This window comes from Pistacia vera, unplaced genomic scaffold, assembly GCF_008641045.1.
Source record: "Pistacia vera cultivar Batoury unplaced genomic scaffold, PisVer_v2 Contig177, whole genome shotgun sequence".
NCBI classification, from domain to species: domain Eukaryota; kingdom Viridiplantae; phylum Streptophyta; class Magnoliopsida; order Sapindales; family Anacardiaceae; genus Pistacia; species Pistacia vera.
The window spans coordinates 1143680-1169624 of NW_022195866.1; the positions used below are offsets into that span (position 1 = coordinate 1143680).

Sequence of the window (25945 nt, forward strand, 5' to 3'; positions counted from 1 at the left end):
TTGTCAATCAAACTATATCATAACACCAGTCTAGGTAGACCACTTCTTATATCATCAAAGCAAGAAATCTTCAAACTGAATTATCAATCAATTTAGTAGACAAAAGAAGATCTGTATTAACAGAAAAATGATTATCTAGTTGGTGTGTATTGATGTTCCGGATTTGGCAGTAAATCAACAACATTCAGTTTATCTTTTAGCATTGAGAATCTTTGTGCAGGAAGAGCTTTAGTAAGAATATCAGCAAGCTGATATTCTGATGCAAGATATTGCACAGCTAACTTCTTATCCATGGCCAACTCTCTTACATAGTGAACATCGATCTCGATGTGTTTAGTCTTGGCGTGAAAAACTGGATTCGATGACAATGCACCCGCACTCATATTATCACACCACAGTATAGGAACAACATTTATCTGGATTCCAAGTTCTTGAAACAGATGTTGAATCCAGACTAATTCTATGGAAGCTTGACTCAAGGCCCTATATTCAGCCTTTGTTGAAGAAAGAGAAACCACTTTTTGCTTCCTAGAACCCCATTGAACTAAATTCCTTCCAAGAAAAATACTGTAGCCAGAGGTGGATCTTCTATCACTTACATCGCTAGCCCAATCTGCATCAACATACCCTTCTAGTAGAAATTTTTCATTTTTCTTGAAAAATAGTCCATGCTGAACAGTCCCTTTAATATACCAGAACACTCTCTTACATGTAGTCCATTGATTGATCGTGGGGTACTAAAGAAACTGACTTAACCTGTTGACTGCAAAAGCCAAGTCAAGTCGTGAGAGTGCTAAATACTGAAGGCCCCCCATTAAACTTCTATACAGCGTAGGTTGATCAAAGAGGGGATTGTCCTCTTTTCCCAATTTCGTACCTGTAGCCATTGGGGTATTACATGGCTTACACTTAGCTAAACCAGCTTTGTTAAGTTATTCTTGTGCATATTTGGTTTGGGTAAGGAGTAAACCTGTCTCATTTCTACACACTTCAAACCCAAGAAAATAGCTTATCTCTCCTAAAGTTTTGAGTGCAAAACAGCAATTCAAATCAGTAACAATTTGATCAATCAACTATGAATCATTTCCAGTAATTAAAATATCGTCAACATACACAAGTAAGTATATTACCTGAGTATCCTTCTTGAAAAAGAATAGACTTGTATCTTAAGTGGAACACTAAAAACCCTAAGTTAAAAGGGCAAATTTCAGCTTATCAAACCAGGCCTGAGGTGCCTGTTTCAATCTATACAGGGTTTGTTGAGTTTGCACACATGTTTGGGATGAGTCTTATCACCAAAACCCTCAGGTTGCATCATGAAAACAGTCTCTGTGAGGTCTCCATTCAAGAACGCATTGTTAATGTCGATTTGCTATATCTGCCAACTATTGTGGACTGCCAAGGAGAACATAATCCTGATGGTAGTTGGTTTGATCACAGGAGAAAATGTGTCAAAGTAATCAACTCCTTGTGTTTGTTGAAATCCTTTCGCCACCAACCGAGCTTTGTATTTCTGAAGTGCGCCATCTGTTTTTAATTTGGTCTTGAAAACCAACTTGCAACCTACTATATTCATATCAGAGGTGGGAGGAACTAACTCCCATGTGTTATTCCTTTTTAATGCTTCAAATTCTTCATTCATAGCTTGTTTCCATTCTTAAATGCTTAAGGCTTCAAACACACTTTTTGGTTTCAGATAGGATGGAGGTTGTGGCCAGAAAAGCTTGACTTATAATCTGATTATTCCTAGTTTTTGATCTCGTGAGCATTGGATGACAGTTTGTAGTGGCATTGGCGTGTGCTATAGGCACTGACATTGCTGCATTATTCTGAGAGATGGGTAAGACAACCTCTAGGTGTATTCCAGGAGCTGAAGGTTGATCAGAAGTAGTGTAAGTACCTGCTATATTTAAGAAAGAGTTACCAAAAGAATTAGAAACATTAGATTCTGAAACTGGGACAGTATCAGTAACAGGTCTCACTGAACCCCTTGATGTTGTTATAGCAGGTAGATTTATAACTTCTGTTAAGTCTTGTGCCAAGAGACCCTTTCCACATAATGAATCTCCACCTGGTTTTTCAGTAGGCAACTGTGAATTAGTAGTATCAATAGCAAGTGAAGTTGTATTTACTTCTGCAGTAGAAGACACATTGTTATTAGTGACAAAAACATAATTTGAATCTAAACAATAAGCAAGGTTCCAGGATGAACAAAACCCTTCAGAACTGGTGTTTGTAGATACCCCTGTAAGATCCAGATTTTTCAGTTGCACACACTTGAAATCATGTTTAAAAGGAAACATTGTCTCATTGAACTTGGCTTGCTTAACAATATATATCTTTCTTGTGGAAGACAAGCATTTAAACCCCTTATGAGCTGGACTATACCCAATAAACACACATTGCTCAGTATGATAAGAAAACTTATGCTTTTGATAGGGTCGTATGTATGGGTAGCAACAACAGCTGAAGACCCTAAGATTAGTATATATGGGTTCTTTACCAAACAGTTTCTGATATGGTGAGACGTCTTCAAGAGCAACAGAGGGCAGTTTGTTAACAATGAACATGATTGTGCTAAAGGATTGCCACCAAAAACATAAAGGCATTCCTGCATGTGCTAACAGAGTTAGACCAAACTTTGTAATTGTTATGTGCCTTTTTCCCACCTTCCCATTCTGTTGATGTAAATAGGGGCAGGGGTGTCTAAAACCTATGCCATGAGTTTCCAGATAAGAAGTAAAAGACCTGAACTCCCCTCCCCAATCAGTTTGAAGATTCTTCAGTGTAGCATCTAATTGTTTTTCAGCAAACACATGAAAACTAGTAAACACCTTAAAGGCTTCAGACTTGAGTTTCAAAGGGTATATCCACATGTATCTACTGTAATCATCAACAAACAACATATAATATTTGAAACCTTATGTAGAGCATACTAGTGCAGGGCTCCATAAATCTGAATAAACTAGTTCAAGTGGCCTAGAAGTCTTAGAATTTGACAAAGGAAAAGAAGTCTGAGCCAATTTGCCAAATTGGAAGGCTTCACAAAAACTTTTATTATAGGTAGACAATCCAGGTACATGCAATTTATTTAATACATGCTTAAGAGTTCTTTCTTGGGGATGTCCCAATCTAGCATGCCACACCATTATTGACTTATCAGCTGCATCAGAATTATCAATTACATCAGATTGCACCCTATGTAATACATCAGTGTTATTATTATTATGACTAAATCTATTATTGAGAGGAGTAGAGGCAGCCACATTACAAGAAGCAGCTGGAGCAGATACACCAGATGATGAAAACACAGCAAGAACGAAAACACAGCAGGAAGAGAGGCTTCCAGTTGATATAAGCCATCCTTTAGGACACCTTGAAGGAGTACATCTCTGGTGTTCTTATCCTTAATAAGACAACGATCAACATGAAATTCAACTATTACACCATTATCCTTTGTAATATGTGAAATACTTAATAAATTCTTTGCTATATGAGGTACACACAGCATACTTCTAAGATGCAACAACCTAGAAGTAGAGCCAAAAGTTAGAAAAGACTCACCTGTGTGTGAGACAGGTACTGTTTGGCCATTTCCAACCTGCACATTTGAGCCACCTTGATAGTTGTCTTTAATGATCAGATTGTTGACATCAGTTGTCATGTGGTTTGTGGCACCAGAGTCCACATACCACGTTTGGTCTTCCACAGTGTGAGGAGAAGCAACTGGTATATGCTGAGCAGCTACTAATGAAACAGAATTCTGAGATAGCTGAGGAATAGAATGTTGTAAAGGATAACCAAGGTAGTTCTGTGGTATATTAGTTTGTGCAGTAGGAACATTAGTTATGGATGAAATAAAATTTCCAGAATTTCCAGCAGCAGTCTTGGGAATGAATTGTCCTGGCATGACTGTAGAAAGAAGAGCTTGGGCTGACTCAGTAGAGTGAACTGGATTAGAACTTTGTGAACCATTAAAACCAGTAGTTCCATTAAAACTAGTAGATCTAGGTACGAAGAAACCATTAAAACTAGTAGATCCAGATACTGATCCGGGGACTGAGAAACCTAGATATTCATGATCAAATCTATGATAGCACTGCAGTCCTGTGTGTCTTCCCTTACCACATACTTGACAGATTAGTTTAGGCCTAAAATATCCTCTTCCTCGGCCTCTACTTCTCATCATTCCAAGATGAAACATGTGAGACTGGTTTCCAAGGTTAAAACCATATCCAATCTGTGAGTATTGGGAGGAATGTAAGGGATTAAAATCTAAGTGAACTGCACTGTTTAAACTGTTTCCTCCAGAATGGTTGTTACTAGACATCTGTTGGTGAAGGAAATTCTGATCTGAAGATTGAAAATTGGGCATTGATTGAAACTGAGGAGTAGCAAAATTATCAGCATGAAAATTCCCATTACTAGCACCAGAAACATTCTGACAACCTAAAGAAGACTCTATCTGGGACTGTTTGGAAACCAAAAGAGTTGAAGCCATGTGTTCATGAAAAGTTGACAAAGAACTTTGCTTTCTTTCCAACCTAATCTCATGTTTGTGAAGTAAGAATTGGGCTTCTTGTAGTGTCGTTTGACTACTACAAGCTGTCAGATTTGCCACAACAGCATCATACTCTAGCCCTAAGCCGTCTAATATATATATATCAAAAGTTCTTCATCTGTGATATTCACTCCACTTGCTATCAATTCATCTCCTAATTCTTTCATTTTCAACACATATTCACTGACAATACAACCTTCTTTCTTAGTAGTCTGCAATAGGTTTCTCAAATGGAAGGTTCTAGCTTTGGATACCGACTGGAAATGAAGCTCTAAAACATTCCATATTTCATATGAAGTAGTGAATTTTGCTACATGCCTAAACATGGATTTAGAGATTGAGGAGTAAAGCCAGCTTACCAAGAATTGGTCAATCTTCTTCCAAGTGAGGTAGCTAGGGTTTTGTTTCTTCTTTGTCTATCCTGAGTCAGTCAATTTCTCTAACAGGATCATCGGTGGACACTCTTTTTCACCAGTAACAAAGCCTTCGAGACCATGAGATGTCAGGACTGGCAGAATCTGTGATCTCCAGAACGAATAGTTCTTCTCTAGCAGTTTTACAGAGACGACAGGTAAGGGGGGTGGAACTCTTGAAGAAGTGAGATTTGAACTGGAGTTATAAGCCTCCATGTTTAAAATTGTCAAGATTATTTAAGATCGAAGATGAATTTTTTCCCTTGGACGTTGGTCTAGGGCTCTGATACCACAAAAGATTTGTAAGAAATCAAGAAAACAAGAAACTAAAAATGCAGAAGAAGCTACTGGAGAACGAAAGAAGACTGAATCTGAATTTGTTTTATTAAAAACTAATTTATGTTATAGTACATTAGCACTTATATAGCCAATTGAAACGGTAGTGCTTTTAGATCCTGAAATTACACTTAGTACATGCAGCTTATACAATCGTTACAAACAAGACCCCAGCTTCTTTAAACTCCTCTGTTTTTCACTAATTTCTCACAGCACCTCTGCTTAACATTTCCCCTTAAACTAAATATCCAGTTTCTACTAAATAACTGCTCTAGTTCCCACTATAAACTCCTCTGTTTTTCACTAATTTCTCACAGCACCTCTGCTTAACAATTACAAAGTTGAAGTTAAGCAAACAAATGTAAAACACTCCATGTTTTCACAACACTCTAACTTCAGCCTTTGGATGATCCACTGTCTTGCAACAACTTGCTTGAATCCAAGACACCTCCTGGAGAGCTCGAGCTCTACTAAAGCTTCAACGCCGAAGACACCTTTTAGTTCCACAACTTGGAATCCCTTCAAGCTTTCATCAATGGAACCATGTTCCAACACAGTCAAACAACTAAGATTAGCAGTGTATTTTGAGCATTAAAAGCAACAAAGGAACTTGACCTAAAATGAAACAAACCTTTAAGGATTTTCATAGAACAATAAGTGGAATATTCAAGTGCAAATGTAAATGCAAGGATGACAAAGATTAAATAGAATCCTTGAACAAGAATTCCTTAGACAACCAGCTAACAAAGTCTTACACATGTTTGGCTATTCAAGGAAAGTTTTCAACAATTTGTTAGGAGCATTTCTAAAAAGCAAAACAAATTTCTAGGACCACATTTGAAATATTTGACACTTATATATGGACACTCACGCATATTTCAGTTCTAGATAAAATCATAATAGCTAATGAAAACTCAACATTTGTAGAAAGGTTTGACTAGACGACTTTTTACACATTTGACTCTAATGTGTCTACATATTTTTTGATAAAATCAGACTAAGGAAATGTGCACACATTAATTCAGAATGTCATGACATGTGTAAATAAAAGACACAATTGTGCTTAACCAAAAGATATGCAAACATCAAAGATGAATATGCACACATTACTTCATAAGTTGACAAAAATACCCACAATCTCCCTCTTTGTCAAACTTATGAATAAAGCACAATCTTGATCAAATGATCAACACAAACCTGTCTCAAACAAAGATTATTAATAAAAAACAAAGACAAGAGAGAAAGAAACATAAACAAAAACATATCTCATGAAAAACATTATCATTATCAAGCATAGAGATAAGTTAGCCCAAAAAAAAAAAAGGAACTTAAACACAAAAACATATTAGTTCATCACCAACAAAAAGAAATCAACATGAAAAAATAAACATAAATTCCCCCTTAGCAACACTTCACATTCAACCAAAAATCCTATATGGCAAAGTAGTCGCGGGTTGGGGGGGGGGTGGGGGGGGGGCGGCACGTGTAGGGAGGCGACCTGGTGCGCACCGCGGGGGGGGGGGGGGGTGGGTTGGTTTTATCTTTTTTGTTTCTTTTCTGTATGGTTTGGTTTCTTTTCTTTGTTTTTGTCGTTGTTTGTGCTGCTTTGGCGGTGGTGTGTGGTTTGGTTGAATAGGATACTTTGAAAATAATTGCAGAATAAAAACTTTCATCAACCCAATCAAGTTATGAACATACAACACCAACAAACATAGGTAATAAATATGAATAATACTTTGAATCTCTCTCTGTCTTTCTTAGCAATGAAATGCCCTATTTATTGCTTGACTTCTCCCTTGGATGAAAAGAGCCGTTACTCCATTTAATGCAGTTTTGAAAAAGCCTATAGACACAAAGGAACGAGCATTCCACTATCGCAAACGGTCGTTCTTGACACCGACGGTCAATTATGGTATGATCATTCCACCACGAGAAAAGGTCGTACCACCACTGCGAATAGTCATTCTACCATGAGGAATGGTCGGACTGTTGGCTCCTTAAAATCCGCAAAAGTTTCGAAAGCTGTGTTGGTGAAGATTTTAAAATGACGATTTATTGCAAGAAATAGAGAGAGAGACTAGTGCATTAGCCAACATTCAATCTTGCAAACCCTAGAGCTCACTCTTGATCAAAATCAATCTCTCATTTGTAATAAACTAATATCTTTAGAGAGAAACTTTGAAACCATTCTGTATTAGCCTAGCTCAGAGGCAATCATTCACAAAATTTTTTGTCTTATATCTTTGGGTGAAATCCTGTAAATCTATAAGCGAAATCTAGTGAAAACTATTGTATTGGTGAAATCCAATTCTAGTGGAACTTTAAGGAGGGTGCCTTGAAGAAGTGGATGTAGGAGCCTTGTGATTAAAGCTCTGAACCACTATAAAATCTATGAGCATTTCTCTTCTCTTTACTCATTTATTATTTGTTGTTAACTTGTTCATTTATTGTTTGTCTTTGAAGTTATTTATTATTCATTTATTTAGGTAGTTGGAGGTTTTTATTATTCCGTATTAAATTTTTAATCCCCCATTCACCCCCCTTCTAGGAGTATTTACCATATTGGGGCTTTACATAATTGAGTTCAAGACCAACACCCATGGCTCTGGGGCTTTACATGTAACATACCTGAGGTGCCTATTTCGCCATCAATGACCCTACTGTTAAATGTCACTTCTACAACTGACAATAGGGGTATTTGGGTTGGAATGATTTATAATTCGAAAAGGGTGATAAGATGCAGATTAAGCCAGTTGGGATTACAAAAGAATTTTGAGTACAAGTTTGCAAGGTCTAATAGTAATCGTTTTGAGGTCGTTTACAAGGACTCAAAAAACCGCAAATGACATGTTGTGCACTTAGTATCAACCAATAATACACACACACACACACACACTTGCCAAGGAGGACACACACACACACACACACTTGCCAAGGAGGTTCTCAAGTTCAAGTTGGAAATGGGCAGGCAGTTCCCATCACTCACATAGGTATGTCCTTTATACCTTCTAATTCCTCTTATAGAGTGTTACAATTAAAGAATATGTTATGTGTTAAAAAAATAGCAAAGAATTTGCTAAGTATTTCTCAAATAACAAAGGATAATGATGTGATTGTTGAATTGCATTCTAATCATTGACTAATAAAGGATAAAACTACTAGAGCTATTCTTCTCCAAGGCAGCTTGAAAGATGGTTTATATCAACTACAAGTATCTCCTGTTGCACTTCTTAATTAGATGAGAAGTAAAAGATGAAAATAATAACAAAGGGATTCAATTTTATTTTCTCTAACTTTTCATTGTACAGCTTACACTACAAGAATTTACAACTAATGTGAGGAAGGATATTCTGATGCCGACTCTGCTATCAGAATATGAGCCTTTTTTCGACGCCCCACAACGTCAGAACATATATTTTAGGATGCAACAACATCATAATAGTCATTTTCTAGGTAGAATTATTACGATGCCAGGCCCCTCGCATAGTTAAAAAATACGAATATGAAAAAAAAAAAAAAAAAAAAAAAAAAAAAAAAAAAAGCAAGCAATACATTTTTATTCTCTCCGATTAAAAATAAAAGACAAAAGACAAAGAAAGTTATCTCAACTTTCATCATTTCTTGTAACCATCTCCATTAATTAATGGAATGGGATCAACAAATAATGACATTATGAGATCTTTACTCGTGTCTTGAATACCATGCCCATCTCCATATTGGTACACACACTGAGACATCCTGCTTATGCTCATCGAAGTTGTAACAAATTCTGCAAAATGAGGGTTTCCAAGTCGATCTCTGTTCATCTTCATCCATGCTACAACAATCATTTCTTATATGTGTTCACGAGCCTCTTCTTTAGACGCTCCAATTTCATGCATGTAACAGTGGATAGATTTAGGAGCATCTTCTCTTGCTATGTCGTGCTAAATTTGAAAAAAAAAAAAAAAAAACATAGAAGCAAATATTTTACCAAATAATCAAGAAGTGGTAAATTTTTTTTTATAAACAATTAGAGTTTATGAACTCCTCTTGGGATTTGAGCTTTTACCTAGAGGGACAAATTTATGATTGACGGTTACAAAAAAGATGTACAATAAACAAATAAATCTTAATAAAAAATAGATTAATATGTGAGCACATGTCAAAAATGTTTAAAGAAAAGTATATATATATATAAAGCTTACAGCTGAAATCCCCATGTCGTTTGCAAGTCGAGTAATGATTGATGACTGATGAATTATATCGTTATATTCTTCCAAGTATTTCATGGGCTCCTTTGGTAAAGGATTTGTACTTGAAAAATAGGAATTAATTAGTACAAGAGGTGCTCCTATAGAAATCCATGCATTGGCCATGTATTCTTGGAGGGTTGGGTGTAGCCATTCTTGTACCACTTTGCCTCCAATAAACAGGCTTTGCATAAATCAGCCCACTGAAACAATTTATAATGATATCAATCATATGAATCGCATATAAATCTATAACATTAAAAAATCATGTTCATAATATATTCTACATAAAGAGACTGAATTAATTACCAATTTTTTAGATAAAGAATGATGTCAACTGCATGCTCTTTGACAGCATCAAAACCCATTTCGTTGACGAAATTATAGAGAGCAAGAAAAAATATCTTCATATAGTGTGGAAGTTGGTCAATTTTATTGACATCCCATCTAAATATCAACGCAAATTATATATAAAAATTTCATGTTGGAAGTAGCTACTGTAGAATTAAATAAATATGTGTATCGATCGAAACTTGCGTGACCTGGCACCAACCTGTCAACGGCATCGGTTAAGAGTTCAAGTTCATCCACAGTGCCATAAACATCATACACATCATCCTAATCGTAATCAAAGCATAGACCAATCCGGTCATGCTCCTAAAATATCCATACTGAGGTTCGAAAATCATTCAGGCAACCCAAAAGAAACTCACCATCCAACTATCCCGTGCAAAACTACTAAATTGATCTCCAAGACCCATCTTCTTCCACTTCCTTTATATGAAAAAGAACATCATCATATATAAAAGATAAATAAGAAGTTCCAATGATTTTAGTTTATTAATTGCTTTTATATTTATGTTGTAGTTTCATGTTTAGATGTTAAAGCAACAACTATACCCGCTCTTAATTAGGTATAGCTAGCCTCTTACCTTGATGCAGACTTCATATCCTCTTGGTGCGTTGCTTGCACCATGTTAAAATCGAGTTTAGCAAGCTCAAGCACGATACTGCTCATGTCAGGTCTTGTCTCATATACATCTATGAACCACCTTGCCTCCAATCTTATCATCCTCCAGTACCAAGGAAGCTCCAATTCATGGCTCACTAGAGTGGAAAGATATTGATCTTTGTTTTCTTTCACATATTCCTTGAGGTAGGAGGTTGTGAAATTTCTAACATCATCAAAGATAGCGTTCTCTCCTTCTTTCAAAAGAAATGCAGCTTCCTACATAGATAAAATTCCTTTGCAATCATCTTTGAGGCATGGCCTGAAGTTTCCTGTTAGGATTAGGATAAGTGTGTTAAGTCTTTTATTATTATCTTTTATGATTATGTTAAGTCTTTTATAATTATCTTTTATAATTATATTATTATCTTATTATGATAGAATTAGGATTATCTTATTATCTCTTTTATAATTATAGTCTTTTTTAGAGTCAATAGAGTTAAGTGTAAGGCTATATAATAGCCTAAATATAGATTGTGAGAATCAATAAAGAAATTTGTCAATTAGTCTTTCTATCTCTTGTTCTTGGAGGTCTCTGTTCCTCATATAAACAGATTCTATCCCAAACCTTATCATTTCCTTTCTCATCCCTGAAATTGTCGAAAATTTCTGGAAAAAGGATGCAAGAATTAAAGGGAAATTAATTACCTTTTCATGATCCATCATGTTGCACTGTAAAAGAATCTCATGTATCCAATAAATTTTATATTTGGTAGAAATTGTCTATAAATGAATAAAAATCGAAACTTTTAGTGTGTGTTATAGATATATGTTATGTACCTGCAGGTATATCATAGCCATGTTGTCTTAAAAGTCTAAATTCAAGAGCTACTGCATGTAAACTTTCTTTTCTTTGCTTATAATAGCTGGAATTATTGTTGTGTATCTCACTTAGGATTCTCTTTATTTCATCCTGAAAGTGATAAGATACTCCAAGTCTTCCCAAGTCATCGATGAGCTCTAGTTGATGTAAAGGATCCACGGAATGAAGCATCAGCTTAACTTCTTCCTTAAGCTCTTCAACATGTTTGGTAAACGGTTCTCCCTGCATATCTCGGAACTAATTAGTTTTAATAACTTATAAATACTTATGTGAACAATATGCGCAATAAAAGTTAATTGAAAACGGAAATATACCACATATTTATTGGTAAGTGATTGAACATAATCATGGGACCAAAAGGAAGGTTAGTAATTGGCTGATCGTCTAACAATGGTTTCATCAGACATTTTGGTTGCAGCCATACATTTGAGTACTGATCTACTAGCTCGAGTAACGATGTTACTGGATGATCCAACTAAGGAGCTGTTTAAAGGCGACAATCTTTTAAAAGTTAATGAAGGCGCTGAAGTTACCTTACAATAAAGAGCCATTTTGATGTAGGAAGGTTTTTCAGGTCTAAGTGTTGGATGGAATGGCTTGTATGAGGTTGTAGTTGCACTCCCAATGCCTCTCTCTATTTATACACATCGTGTGTTACTGTTCTTAACTATTATAATCAATTTCTTTAGTAAATAAATGAAGAGTGGAAGTACCATGGACTGCCAATCAAAAAGAGTTATTAACAGTTGAAAGAATTATATATGCACATTGAAATTACAATCAATTTCTTTAGTAAATAAATGATGTTTTACGCTTCCTTTCTTGAAGTGAACCAAATAAGGAAAGAACGTGGAAATTGATGTATTCTAAAAAAAAGTAAATCATTTATGCATTTTAAGTCAATCAAGACTTATGAGAAAAAGGAAAATAAGACTCATCAAATTTCACGTTTTGACAAATATAAACTTTACAAATAGAGTCTGACTATGTATATCCCTTGTGAATTATGATACAAACTAATAATTTTTAACGAAATGATATGAATTGTGAGATATTAACACTTTCTAACAAAACGCTGTGAGATATTAAAACCTCGCCGTCACTTCATCTATCTTGCCAACCTTAGGACTTAAGAACTCCTTGATTTTACTATCCTATAATGAGCCACACATAAACAATTTGTTTTTTGAATTAAAAAAACAGTGTGCTGAATAAAAATTTTATATTTTACGAAGAAAACAGAAGGAAAACATATACAAACTTACTTAGCTTAGAAAAAATTTGAATTGGTGAGAAGTATCAAAGTTCACGTTTAATAAATGGCAGCATTAAGTAAATGTTTCCCAGAGATTCTTAATAATAGTTCATTTACTTATTTGACATGCATGCGTTGGATTTGTTGACTTTTCAGCTAGAACACATTCTTCATGTGAATCCTTTTAAAAAGGGAGAACGATATTTTCCCACCCAAGGTTTGGCAAAACAGCACTTTCCCACCCTTTGTTAGGTTCTTTTATATTTTATGTTAATATTTTACTGAAAATACGAAAATACTTATAAATATTTGACTTTATTATTTTTTAATTAGCCAAAAGTCAAAAAAAAAAAAAAAATAACAGTTAACCCCACATAAAAAGTTAGGAGTAATGTTATGGAATTGCTTAAAGTTAAATGACCTTAATATTTATTTATTTATGATGTTATTAATATCTCATCACTATTATTCAATAATCTACTAAATTTATAATGTTTTTCATTTTTACTAATTAATAAAGAAAATCAATATTCCTAATTAATTAAATAAGTAAAGGAAAAATATATATCTTTATACTTAAACTAATAAATAATGAGTAAACACTTTAACTTAACTAAATTTTAATTGATAATAAACTATTTAAAGGTATTTTCATCTTTTTAGATAAATATTAATAGAAAATACTAACAGAACCTAACGAATTGTGAGAAAGTGTCATTTTCAAACTTGACTGGTGGGAAAGTGTCGTTTTGCCAAACCTTGGGTGGGAAAAATGTCGCTCTCCCTTTTAAAAACTATTAAACCTTCGAAACTAATTATAATTAAAGTATTCAATATTATTCCATATAACCAAATGAAACGATCCTTTTTATTAATCTAAATTAATTATATATGCACATTGAAATGAAGATTGGAAGTACCATGCACACCGAAACCAAGGAAGGGAACTCTCACCAAACGTCAAATTAATCAAGGACTGTGGCAATCGGTGTATTCGAGAAAAATGCAAATCATTTATACATTTTAAGTCAATTAATGGGACTGGAAACTGTGATATAACTACAACTGTATCATATTTACTGGTGATCAAGACTTGTGAGCAAAAGGAGAATAAGACTCGTTAAATTTCATGTTTTGACAAATTTAAACTTTATCAGTAGAGTTTGAACATTGATATCCCATGTGATGCAAACAATAGGCAACAAAAATACTTTTGGAGGTATGGCTTAAAAAATTCATGTAACATGTTATCACCCAATAATTCAATTGAATTATTATTATATTGAGACTGTACTTGGACATTCGTGTAGTGCGATAACTAAACAAAACAAAAGTTTGTGAGTTAGATTAAATACAGATACAAACCATATGCTTCTATCAGTATAAGCAATATAAGTTAATTGACAACAGAAATATACCACATAGTTACTGGTAAGTGATTGATCATAATCATGGGGCCAAATGGAAGGTTGGTAATTGGCTGATCGCCTAAAAATGGTGTGGTACTGTTCTTAACAATTATAATCAATTTCTTTAGTAAATAAATGAAGAGTGGAAGTACCATGGACTGCAATCAAAAAGAGTTCTTAAGAGTTGAAAGAATTATTTATGCACATTGAAATTATAAGTACGATGCTTTAGGCTTACTTTCTTAAAGTGAACCAAATAAGGAAAGAACGTGAAAATCGGTGTATTCTAAAAAAAAAGGAAAATCATTTATGCATTTTAAGTCAATTAATGTGACTTAAAAAAAAAAAAAAAAAAAAAAAACCCTCTATGTTATAGCCACAACTGTATCATATTTATTGCCAATCAAGACTTATGAGCAAAAAGAAATAAGTCTCATCAAATTTCACGTTTTGACAAATATAAACTTTATAGATGAGTTTGAACATTTATATCCCTTGTTATGTAAACTATAGCCCCCAAAAGTGTATTTAGATGTATTATTATTATATTATTACTACTAAAACAAAAGTTTGTGAATCAGATTAATTTTAATATGACAAAACATATTATAGATCACAGTTGGTGGTCCCAATCAATTATTCAACACGTGATAATTTATGATTAATTTAATATTTTTTTATTCACATGTGTGGTTTATATGGTGGAATATTTTATGGCTTTACGGGTGTGTTTGGTTGGGGGTTGTATGGGATCACATGCCATTAACAGCTAGACAGCCAGAACTCCGGCCGTCAACAACCAAAACTTTGGCTGTTAACGACAGCCAGTTCTGGCCATAGATCTGGCCATTTCTAGCCAGATCCATGAAGGATATAGTCAGAAATGGCCAAATCGGTGCACGATCGATCATATTTAGTTGGTTGTGTGCTGTTACGGTCACTGTCGCCTGCCAGTAGTGGCAGGCGGCCGACAGTGGCTTCGGGGGGTTGTTTTTGTTAAGTTTTAAAAAAAATTTGTTGTTAGGATGTTTTAGCAATATTTCAAACGTAAGGGGTTAAAAAAATATTCAAAAAACATATTTTATTAATATTTAAAAATAATGACAATTTAGTAAATTATATAATATACACTATTAATTTATTCCTCCCAACCAAACATATTAATATAACATACCCATCAATTTATTCAAACCAACCAAACACATTTTCCTAAACATTTCCAATAATTTTTAAGGTAATTTATCTTTCCATTAATATAACATTTATAGTATTACAAGATTCTCTGAACCAAACAAAACTTAAGGATAAACATTCTCCTTTTTTTATTATTAGATGAATAAAAAAAAAGAAAAAAAGATGGAAGCTGACACGGGGTTGTTCAATGATAAAATAATAATAATAATAATAATAATAAGAGAAAAACTAATAGCTGGTACAATTGGTTTAAAATCAATTACAATTTTGAGAAATTAACAATGATAATCTTAAAAAGAGGATTTGTCAGTTTTTGAATATATGGTTGTTGATTTTTTTCAAATGACTAATATTTTTACATTAAATAAATTATAATAATACCATAATGATCAATTGTTTGATTGAAAATATTAATTGTGTATTTAAAATTAGTATCTGTTTGGCCAAAATTGTTAGTCGTTTGATCAAAATTTTCAGTCATTACTCAAATTTGCAAGTTTGAATGAATCCCTTATAATTTTGATTGAACGAAATGTCATTTAAGCTGTTACATTTAGCTGACAAAAGTACTGTTTAGGTGTGACAATTTTTTTTTTTTTTTTTCTTAAAATTGAGGGAATAAACTATTTGTATCAAACTTCAGGATGTTACTTTAATAAACTATTTAACTTACAAATGTTATGGTTAAGACAAACATCAATTTTTTAAAATTGTCATATTCTGTAATGTTAAACGTGTACGGAATAATAAATTTTTATTGTAAATTAAATAAAGATGCCACTGAACAAAGTTGACTTATTGGACTTCAACTGATACAACCACAAGTTTGTGCAGTAATCAACCAACTGAGAACCCACAAAAAAACAAAACAAAATAAATCAAAATTCAGAAAAATCAGTTGTTCACACTAAGAGCTGGATTAAGTTAGCTCGCTACAACACGTGAAATTGATCAGCCAAAAAAGCAAGTAAAACGCAGAGATCAGAGAAGAACGTGAAATTAAACAAAGATTTCGCTAGGTGCTGGCGCGATCGATCGCGCAATCAAGCACGATGGTGGTGTTGCTGTGAGAATGAGGGTCAAGACATGTATTTTGAGCGGCGTGACAATGTTGGCTGTGGCCTTTGGGTGTGGAAAGGATACTTGAGTGGCGGAAAATGTAATTAGGGTTGGTTGTGCGGAAAAAATGGGTATATAGATGGAGGGCATCTCTGTAATTATTTAAATATATCAAGGGCAGTGTGATAATTTAGTGGACCTGGGGCAGGGAGTCCCCTATTCCCATCCCTAGGGACAGGGAATTTTTTGGTCCCTGTTCCCGTCCCTAATTTTCTGGGCAATCCTCATCCTGCATAAGGCAGGGCGGGGCGGGAGAAATGCCCATATGTCCATTGCCCTACATAGTTAGGATATACAACAAAAGGTAGATCATTAAAATACATGACTGGTAAATTAAGAAGAAAATGAATTCCCAAAAAGAGATTGAAAAATAATTATTTAAGAGTCCGAAATTAAATAGTCAAGCAAATTCCTCAAAGATTTTATTGCCACATGGTTCATCAATTGTGAGAAGTATGGATTGACCTATGAAGCTTCAAAATTCTAATTAAGGCACATCATAAATTGTTAGACTTCACAATTTGTTATCCAAATTAGAGATATCCTTCAGCATGCAAAATCTCAACTGACACTACGCAATCAAATATGGAAAATAAGAAACATTATATTATGTATATCATTTTTATTTTTCATGGAATTATTACTACTAAAAAACTCCAAAAAAAAAAAGAAAAAAAGCCATTAAAGTAGTTTAATATCATGTTTTTTCTTACCAACTCAGTCATCCTTGCCACATTAACCATATGAATTTGTTATCCATTTTAAGCTGGTTTCCTTCAATTGGGCTTAATTAGGCTTCTTCTAAGATCAACTAATTTTCTTCATAAAGGGGGAATGACAATTTCCCACCTAAGGTTTCGCATAAGTAATTTTTCGCACCCAAACGGTTTGAAAAATAATAATTTCACGCTCATTGTTAAGATCTGTCCGTTAACTTTGACTGAAGGATAGAATGGTAACTTAATTTATTTTTATCTTCCTTCTTCATCCCACTGCCCCAAAATCCTTCACGCCATATCTTCACCATAACCTCGTCACCATCCCCAACTTAACAGCCCTAATCACCTTCCCCACCCCTCTAACCCACCCAGCGTCGCAATCCATCCCCCAAGCCACAACACGCCACTCAACCTCTGCAGCACATATGCAAGTTTTACAACTATAAGGGGGGTATATGTAATTTTTCATTATCCCAATTCTAAAATCCAAATTCGATCAATTGAAACCCTAAATCCCATTTCCATTTCAATTCTGAAATCGCGACAGACCCTCTCCCGATTCGCCGTGACCCCCGCGACTCCGACGACTGAGGTTCTCCACCGAATCCGCCGACCTGATGACTCAGGTACTTCCATTTTCTGCGTCCCTTTCTTCTTCTCCCGAACTATACATGTTGTAATGTTGTATATTTGTTGTATAATGTTAATCCAACATTACTTACCACCCGTATTGAAATTTGAAGCCATTTTAAGATTGCTCTTAAACTAAGAATTGGTTGCTGGAAAAAAAAAAAAAAAAAAAAAAATATTCTGTTTGGAAAAAGGCCTCACCCGACTACCACCACTTTTGGAGAAAGGCTAAGGCCTATCGTATGTCTCTCTCTGTCTTCTTCCCCTTTCCTCACTTCCTGCTTGCTATGCTAACCCTCATTTCTTCTTCTTCTTCTTATTTTTTTTTTATTTTTTATTTTTTTTTCATAATATTAAACAGATAAGACTCTGATAATAATTGTTCCTCAAGATGTTTGTAGAAATGATCGAATGAAATTTGAAACGAGTGGATTAAGTATGGTATCTCTTAAAGACATAGAACCGTCAACTCAAAATAACATAAATACGCAGTTCATAATCCTAGACAAGAGCAAAACAACGACAATGGAAGGGCAGTACAAAACCTGTTTGGGGGTTGTGGCCGACGAGACAGCTGTAGTTTAACTTCCAGTTCTGGCAAAATGAATGTGAGGCGTTTGAGGCAGGTGACATTGTACGCTTGACTAATGGCATATTCTCATTTTCACATCACAACAATCTGGTGCTAGGAGCAGGCAAGAAAGGGAAAATAGAAAAAGTAAGAGTTTACGATGGTATTTGTAGAGACACCAAATATGAGTGAAATTATTTGGGTTCGTGATCCTAATAATTCTAACAAGTATGTACGGGCGCATCAGGCTGTTATTTCAGCTTCAATGCCTTAATTTTATGTTATGCTTCAAGATTCCTCATCAATTTTTGAAACGTCCAGAAGGTATCTTGAAACTCATAAACAGGATGAATACATTATTTGAGTTATAGACGATTCAAAAAGCAATAGCTTGCATCAGGCTGGAATGTTGGCTCCATCATATCTGCTCGATAATATTCCAGGAGTAAGATAGGCCCTTACACCTTTTTTTTTTTTAATTTCTGCATAGTCGTTTAAAGAAAGAGCGAATCTTCAATCTACAATTGTTTAAATAAAGGATGATAGGCCCTTTCATGGCACCACAAGGAGAGAAAAAATATATACACAGCAAAACATTGAAGGCGAATTTTCAACAATACAGACAGATGCATACATATCTTCAATGCATCATATTACCATAGATTATCACCTAAATCAGCAATATGGGAAAAAGAAAAATTAAAACTTAAGGAGAGGGGATGGAAATATCATGATCAGCTAAAGATAAGATTGATCAGTTTGTGTAATGCCCAGTTTCATGAATTAACAAACTGATATCATTTTCTCTCTCAAGATTGATTATGTTTGTGATGATAGAAGAGGAATTTTGGAAAAATTTAGAGACTGCCGTCACTTCATCTAGAAGACAGCCACCATTGATACAAGGAGAAGAAGAAAACAGCGAACGAAGGAAGTAGTGAGCAAGAAGACACTAGACTCATATTCTCTCTAACAATGGGTTATGTTTGTGATGAAGAAAGAGAGTAGGGATAATCGTTATTAAAAGAAAAGGGAAACTATATTAAATAACTCATTTTTGGGACTTGTTCAGTATCTGTTGATCAAATTACTCCTTAAAAACTCAGAGTAACCGATAAACAACCAACTGATAGGTATCCATCAGTTAAACGATAAAAACTGATAGACATTTATCAATCAATTGAGAAATATATGTTTTATTGAGTTTGTTTTTTTTCGGGACTTTATTTGATAACCCTGTCGGTTTCTATCGATGACCAATAAAACCCAATATAGATTGAGTTCTAAAACAAAACAAACTATTTCTGATTTATCGATTAATCGATAGAAACTCTATCTACATAAAAAAAAAAAAAAAAAAAAAAATTCTAATTAACATGTTTCTTAAACACAAAATCGAATAAATATTCTATTAATAGCTTTGGTTTTCAAATTCTTCAATGGAGGTAAAGGTTGGTCTAAACTAGAAGAAGATGAGTGAATGGGTTAAAGTTTATTTATATATGAGGGTATTTTCATCCTTCATATCTGTGTAAAATGTCATTTTGCTATTTTATGAGAGAGTTTTCAAAAAGTATTATTTTTCAACTCTATTAGCTAAATTAGTGTCATTTAATATAATTTCTCATTTTTTAAACATTAATGGGAAATTTCTAGTCTATTAGAGCGACTCAGTTTATAGAAATTAATACAGACATATTATTATCTATAAAGAACAAATATATAATAAACACTACTTGATGAGTCCAAGCATTACTAAAATTCAACATTCGAACCTTTTAATTTTTTTACTAAAGTATACCAAAAAGAAAAACAAAAAACAAAAAACAAAAATTACACCAGATTAAACACATTGAGCATTAAAGGTTTCCTATCACCCAAATACATGATTTTACAATGCAATCAATGTCTATGAGAGGAACATATCAGAAGCCAATATTATTGAAGTAAATTTGGATAATGTTTCCTCCGGTTTCATAAAAATTTCTGATAATAAAGATTTTTCTACAATATTCATATTCTTATTCTATACCGAAAGAACAAAGACTAGTAATATATACTATTTCTACTGTCGAATGTGTGATTATGGGTTGTTTGGGGGAGAAGTTAAGCTGGAATTATTGAATCCGGGGCCAAAGGGGAAGGTGGAGATGAAAAGTAAAGAAGGGGCCAAGCTAGGAAGTGAAGGAACCATTGGAGCTGTGAAGTTGCATGCAACCTACTGCAATGGGCTGGGGCTACTCAATGTTGGCTCTGGTTCTGGGAAAGATATTGGCAATGTTGGCAACATTGAAATGTCTTCTGGTATTGGCGTTTTATTTGTCCCTGAAGGTAGTGGGAAAGTCAGGTCAAGAAGTGTTTCAAATGACATTGTCGATGGCTTTTCTAGGTCATCATTCAACAAGTGTCGAGAAGCTGTTGTTACGCGAAAGCTACAAAAAAAGATGAGAGCCGTAACGATAGAGTGAACAAGATGATTAGTTGATGGATTAGTTGATGAAATTTAGATGATTGAGGAGTGGTGATGGTGATCTTTTGATGGGCTATATAGGTGAAATTAAGAATTAAAGTTGTTACTGTTGATGGGATTCATGGTAGTTTTACTTCAAACCTATTTCTTTAGACAAGTTTTGTGTGTATTTGACTTTTTACTTGGATTGACTAGTGCATGCTTAATGCATTTTTATGCTAAACCTTAAGAGTGACAATTAATTTAATTCTTAAAAATATTTTGTTACACCTTATATCATTAGCGAGTGAGAGTCAATCCTTGGACAAGTATTTGTGTTAGTTGTCAATCCTTCTTGCATCATGTGTCTATTTTAATAAATAACAATTTGTTGGTCATGTAGTACAAGGAGATTGGCTACTACCGTAGGCATAACTATTGCTATTGCTCTTCTAAACCTTTAATCCCCACACGTTTTGGCTGAAATAACAATTGATAAATTTAAAATTAAAAAAAAAAAATGTGTAGGTTAGAATCAAAACGTTAATACTTGTTATAAATTAAATTAAAAAAATATTATCATTTGTTTAATAATGAATATGTGTAGATTGTAAGTTTTATTTGTCAACTTATGAAATATGTTAAAACTGTTATTAAGCATAATTGTGATTTTCTTTAATCGTTTACCCATGTCGTAACATCTTCTTGTATGTTCATGCATTGCCTCTTGTTCAAATGATCGTACTGAACAAAAAGTGTGGCACATTTCCGATTTATGTGTAAACATTTTATTAACCATTTCTCTCTCTGTATAGGTGTCCTTTTTTAAGATTTTTTTTATCTTTTTTTCTTTTCGTGAGACTTGTGTGATAAGTCACTTTACAAGTGTCACTCTATTTTTAGAGTGGTCCAAAAAAGTTGGTAAAAGGTTCTCACATGTGTACGGTGGAGATTGGTTCTTGCAAGGATATAAAAAGTGTCATCTTCTTCCTTGCATCTATAACCTGGTTTCGATTTTCATTTTGCTCTGAATTTTTCAGAGTATATTCTTGCACAGGTGCCTTTTTTTGTTGAGTCTATTAACGATCAACTTATTTGTGGTTGAGTTTTGGAAAGTTGTTCCATTTATTGAAAGCTTGAAGAGAGACAAGCTATGGAGCTGAAAGAAGAGATTCGCCATTGTAGCTCAAGTGAAGTTTGAGCTAACCAAGCGGTGTCTTGGGCGAAAACTTGTTGTAGTAGAACACTTAAGGAATCAGAGGGCAAAGTCAAAGTTAGAGTCTAGTAGAATAGGGAGTGTTTTACTTTGTTGTACTTAACTTTGACTCTGGATTTTCTTGTAATTGTGTTTGTTATAGTAGATTTGTTTCATCTAGATGAGATTCCATGGATGTTGGCTAAAAGGATTTTAGCTGAACCATGTAAATCTCTATGTTCTTTATTTTTGCGCCCATGGTTGGTTGATTGAGTTGTTGAATTGGTAAACATCAAGGAAAGATGTTAATCACTCACTATTACTTATTCCTAAGTGTGTTAAAAAGAGTCCATAAACTCTTTCAATTGGTACCAGAGCAAGTTATGATAAGTTATTTCAGTTGATCTTGTTTGTTGAGTGATTTTTGTGCCTTGATTTGGTATGCTATGTTTCTGGTTTGTTTTTAACATCTGATCGTATTTTGTATTCTATTGATCTGCTCTTGCTTGCCTTTAATTTGAACTAATCTAATTTTGTTCTTATTGGTTGTTCAAATTGCCTTGTCATCATAATGAGTTTCTTTAACGAAGGAGGTTCAACAAATCGTCCACCCATGCTAGTAGGACCAAAGTATCCCTATTGAAAACCTAGGACTAGGGCCTTTTTAAAATCCTTAGATGAAAGAGTGTGGATAGCTGTAGTTAGAGGCTGGAAAGAACACACTGTTGTTGATGAAGAAGGCATTAAACCTAATCCTGTTGATCAGTGGTCTAAGGATGAACTAGAACTAGCAAACTTCAACTCCAAAGCCATTCATGTGATTTTCAATGTTGTGTCAGTAAATCAAATGAAAATCATTGCTAATTGTAAAGTTGCTAAGAATGTTTGGGATAAACTACAGGTTAAGAATGAAGGAACTGATAATGTTAAAAAGACTAGACTTAGGAGACTTGTTACTGAGTTTGAATACTTTAAAGAAAAAGGGTAAAGTGATGCCTACTACCTTGAGCGAGAGTAATGAAGATGATGCTAAAGAGAATGGAAATTTCTTAGCCTTTATGGCAAATCAAGGTGATGATGTAAGTGTTTCATTTGATGATTCGAGTGTTGATTATTCTGAGTAACCAAAAGCTTATGATCAAATGTTTGATCAATGATTAAAGTCAATCAAGAAAATGAAATCTCTTGAAGCTGGCAACTCAAATTTGCTGAAGGAGAAGAAATTTTTGTCTAATAAGATTGTGTCCTTACTTATGAATTGTCTAACAAGGAATTGCTTTCGAATCAAACTTTGAGTGAACTAATTGAGACTAAGGCCATTGTTGGAAGTTGAATGCAGGTTCAAGCAAGCTGGATGAAGTGCTTAGTCAAGAAAAATTGTTTGGAGGTAGATCTGGACTGGTATTCACTATAGGTGCTAACACATCCAACTTTGGTGTGTGCACATCCGTCAAGGCCACAAAACCCGTTGTTGTTGTTGCTATTGAGAAACAAGTTGTGAAGGTAAAGAAATTTGTTCATGTTTGTCATTTTTGCAATATGAAAGGTCATTTCAAACCTAGGTGTTTTAAACTCATTGCATATTTGAAAAAATGCCTTGAAAAACATGACATGTCTTCTCACTTGACATCGCACTCTAAGAATGATTTTTGTCCTAAAAAAGTTTGGAAACCTAAGTCTGATGTAACTTGTCAAGTTACTTATACCTCTCTACTTGCATTTCAAAATTATCAATGGTATTTTGACAGTGGATGTTCCAAATACATGAATGGTAACAAATCACTTTTGGTTAATCTTCAAAGTTTAGATATTGGACATGTAACCTATGGAGATAGGAAGAAGGGTAAGATCTTATGAAAATGTTTAATTGTCATTCTTGGTTTTCCCATGATGAATGATGTCCTTTATGTTGAAGTCTTGAAAGCAAATCTGACTAGTATTAGTCAGATTTGTGACTAAGATTTTGTTGTTTAATTTTCAAGAACCAAGTGTGAAGTCCTGAACAATGAGGGAATTGCTTTGTTGGGAGGGAAGAGATCTAGTGATAATTGTTCTTTGCTATCTAATCATGTTTCTTATTTTAGTGCAAAAAATGAAAATGCATAATTGTGGCAGTAGAAACTTGGACATATAAACTTCAAGGATTTGATCAAGCTTTCCAAGAATAAAGTTGTTAGAGGTCTGCCCAAGTTAGAATTACCCAAAGGTAATGTTTGAGGTCCATGCCAACAAGGTTACAAACCAAAAACTCACACAATTCCTTCTCTTTTCTTAGTACTTCTTTTGTGTTGGACTTTTTTCATATGGACTTGATGGGTCCACTGCAAACTGATAGTTTTAGAAGGAAAAAGGTATGTGTATGTGTGTGTTGATGACTTCTACAGATTTACTTGGGTTAATTTTTTGAAAAAAAACAAATCTGATGCTTTTGGTGCTTTCCAAAACTTGGTTAAAAAATTGCAAGTTGAGAGGAATTCCATGGTGAAAAAGATTGTGAGAATAAGAATGACCATGATAAAGAGTTTGAAAACTCTAATTTTGCTAAGTTTTGTTATATCCAACGAATCTCTCATGAGTTTTCAGCACCCAAGACCCCCAACAAAATGGGTTCTAGAGAGAAAGAATAGAGTTCTTCAAGAGATGGCAAGAGTCATGCTAAATGCTAAGAAATTACCCAAAATATTATGGGCTGAAGCATTCAGTACTACCTGCCACATTTCAAATAGAGTATTCCCAAGAAAAGGTACTCTCCATACTATGTATGAGTAGTGGAAAGGTAATTAGAAACCTGATCTCTCTTAATTCCATGTTTTCAGATGCAAGTGTTTGTGTATGAACGATGAGGAAAATTTGGGTGAGTTTGACTCCAAAAGTGATAAGGGTGTATTTCTGGGATATTCTTCAAATAGTAGAGCCTATAGGATTTATAATCTGCATTCTGAGCATATAATAGAATCTATCAATGTTGTATTCTGTGATATTGAGGATTTTTCAGAGTTTTCACAAGAAGATGAGATTTTGGACATCACTGCTTCATTGAATGTGTCCACAAGTCAAACGGATATTGAAAGTTTTAAATTTACCAAGTGAATTAAAACTTAAGCGGAAATAGTTGCTATGTTGATTTAAGAATCCATTAAACATAAACATAAAGCAATAACATAAACATAAAGCAACAAACATAAACCAAAGTAAAAACACACAAGATTTTTACATGGTTTGGCAAAATGCCTACATCCATGGGACCAAGTCCAGAATGAAGCCAATCCACTAGGTTTACTTTATAGTTCAATTACAAAGTTAGAGATTAAGGCTCAGTTGCCAAAACACCCCTGTTTTGTAACGCTTCAATCTCTACCCTCTAGTTAAACAACGTACAACCATGGTGAGCTTACAAGAACACACAACTAACAAGGTTAGCCTTGAGCTTCTCTCAAGGACTAGATATGAAGACACTTCAATGGAGGAAGCTCAACATGTTTCAACATCTCAAGATGAGAAGGGACATATTTTGGGTACTTTGAAGGAGGTATTTTAAAGCTTTACCTAAGCATAGAAACCTGACAAAAACAAAGTAAAAAAAAATTAGAGAATATTCAGTGTACTTTTCAGAGAGATATTAGGCTCGAGAAAAAGTGCAATGGAGAGGAGTTTATATAGGAAAACAGCCGGCCAATGCAAGGACAGATTGCAAGCAACCCTTTATTGAATTTACCTTTATAAAACTTAAATCCAATATCAAGATGCCACTTATAAAAGAGAATAAAACTTTCTAGCACATTGAATATAAATTTGACAGGTGTTATGGACCACACAAATATCACAAAAGAGAATAAAACAGCTCATGCATTCTAGAAGCTCAATACGTGTAACTCAAATAAAACTGCCGGATACTAGGTGATCACTCTGACTGAGAGGTGCTTACTCGATGCTGCACATAACCAACACAAGAGAAAGTGGTCACCTTAAACGCGAGGTGGTCATACTGGAAATTTAAACAAAATTGATTGTGGTAAGACAAGGTAAGATG

At 34.2% G+C, this 25945-nt stretch overlaps 1 protein-coding gene and 1 long non-coding RNA gene across 2 annotated transcripts; both read right to left on the bottom strand.

Annotated features, from left to right (window-relative positions):
* Nucleotides 1-9855: 9855 nt before the first annotated feature.
* LOC116126171 lies at nt 9856-10639 on the bottom strand. Its single transcript, XR_004127442.1, has 3 exons — nt 10475-10639; nt 10096-10316; nt 9856-9989 (listed from the first exon to the last, which is right to left on the bottom strand). It is a non-coding gene; the product is annotated as an uncharacterized LOC116126171 (long non-coding RNA).
* Nucleotides 10640-11050: 411 nt separating this feature from the next.
* On the bottom strand, nt 11051-17706 carry LOC116126222 (myrcene synthase, chloroplastic-like). The gene is made up of 5 exons (XM_031411927.1): nt 17620-17706; nt 17417-17484; nt 14048-14117; nt 11332-11596; nt 11051-11160 (listed from the first exon to the last, which is right to left on the bottom strand). The coding sequence occupies exons 1-5, from the start codon at nt 17704-17706 to the stop codon at nt 11051-11053; spliced, it is 600 nt and encodes a 199-aa protein (XP_031267787.1).
* Nucleotides 17707-25945: the final 8239 nt, after the last annotated feature.

Bases quoted from the DNA above. Each gene is read 5' to 3' on its own strand.
- LOC116126222 (XM_031411927.1), bottom strand. From the start codon at position 17,706: ATGGAAGTACCTGAGTCATCAGGTCGGCGGATTCGGTGGAGAACCTCA. The intron at 17,485-17,619 runs GTCTGTCGCGAT...TATGTGCTGCAG, and splicing joins TCACGGCGAATCGGGAGAGG to AGGTTGAGTGGCGTGTTGTG. The intron at 11,597-14,047 runs GTATATTTCTGT...CGAGATATGCAG, and splicing joins CACTTACCAGTAACTATGTG to GGAGAACCGTTTACCAAACA.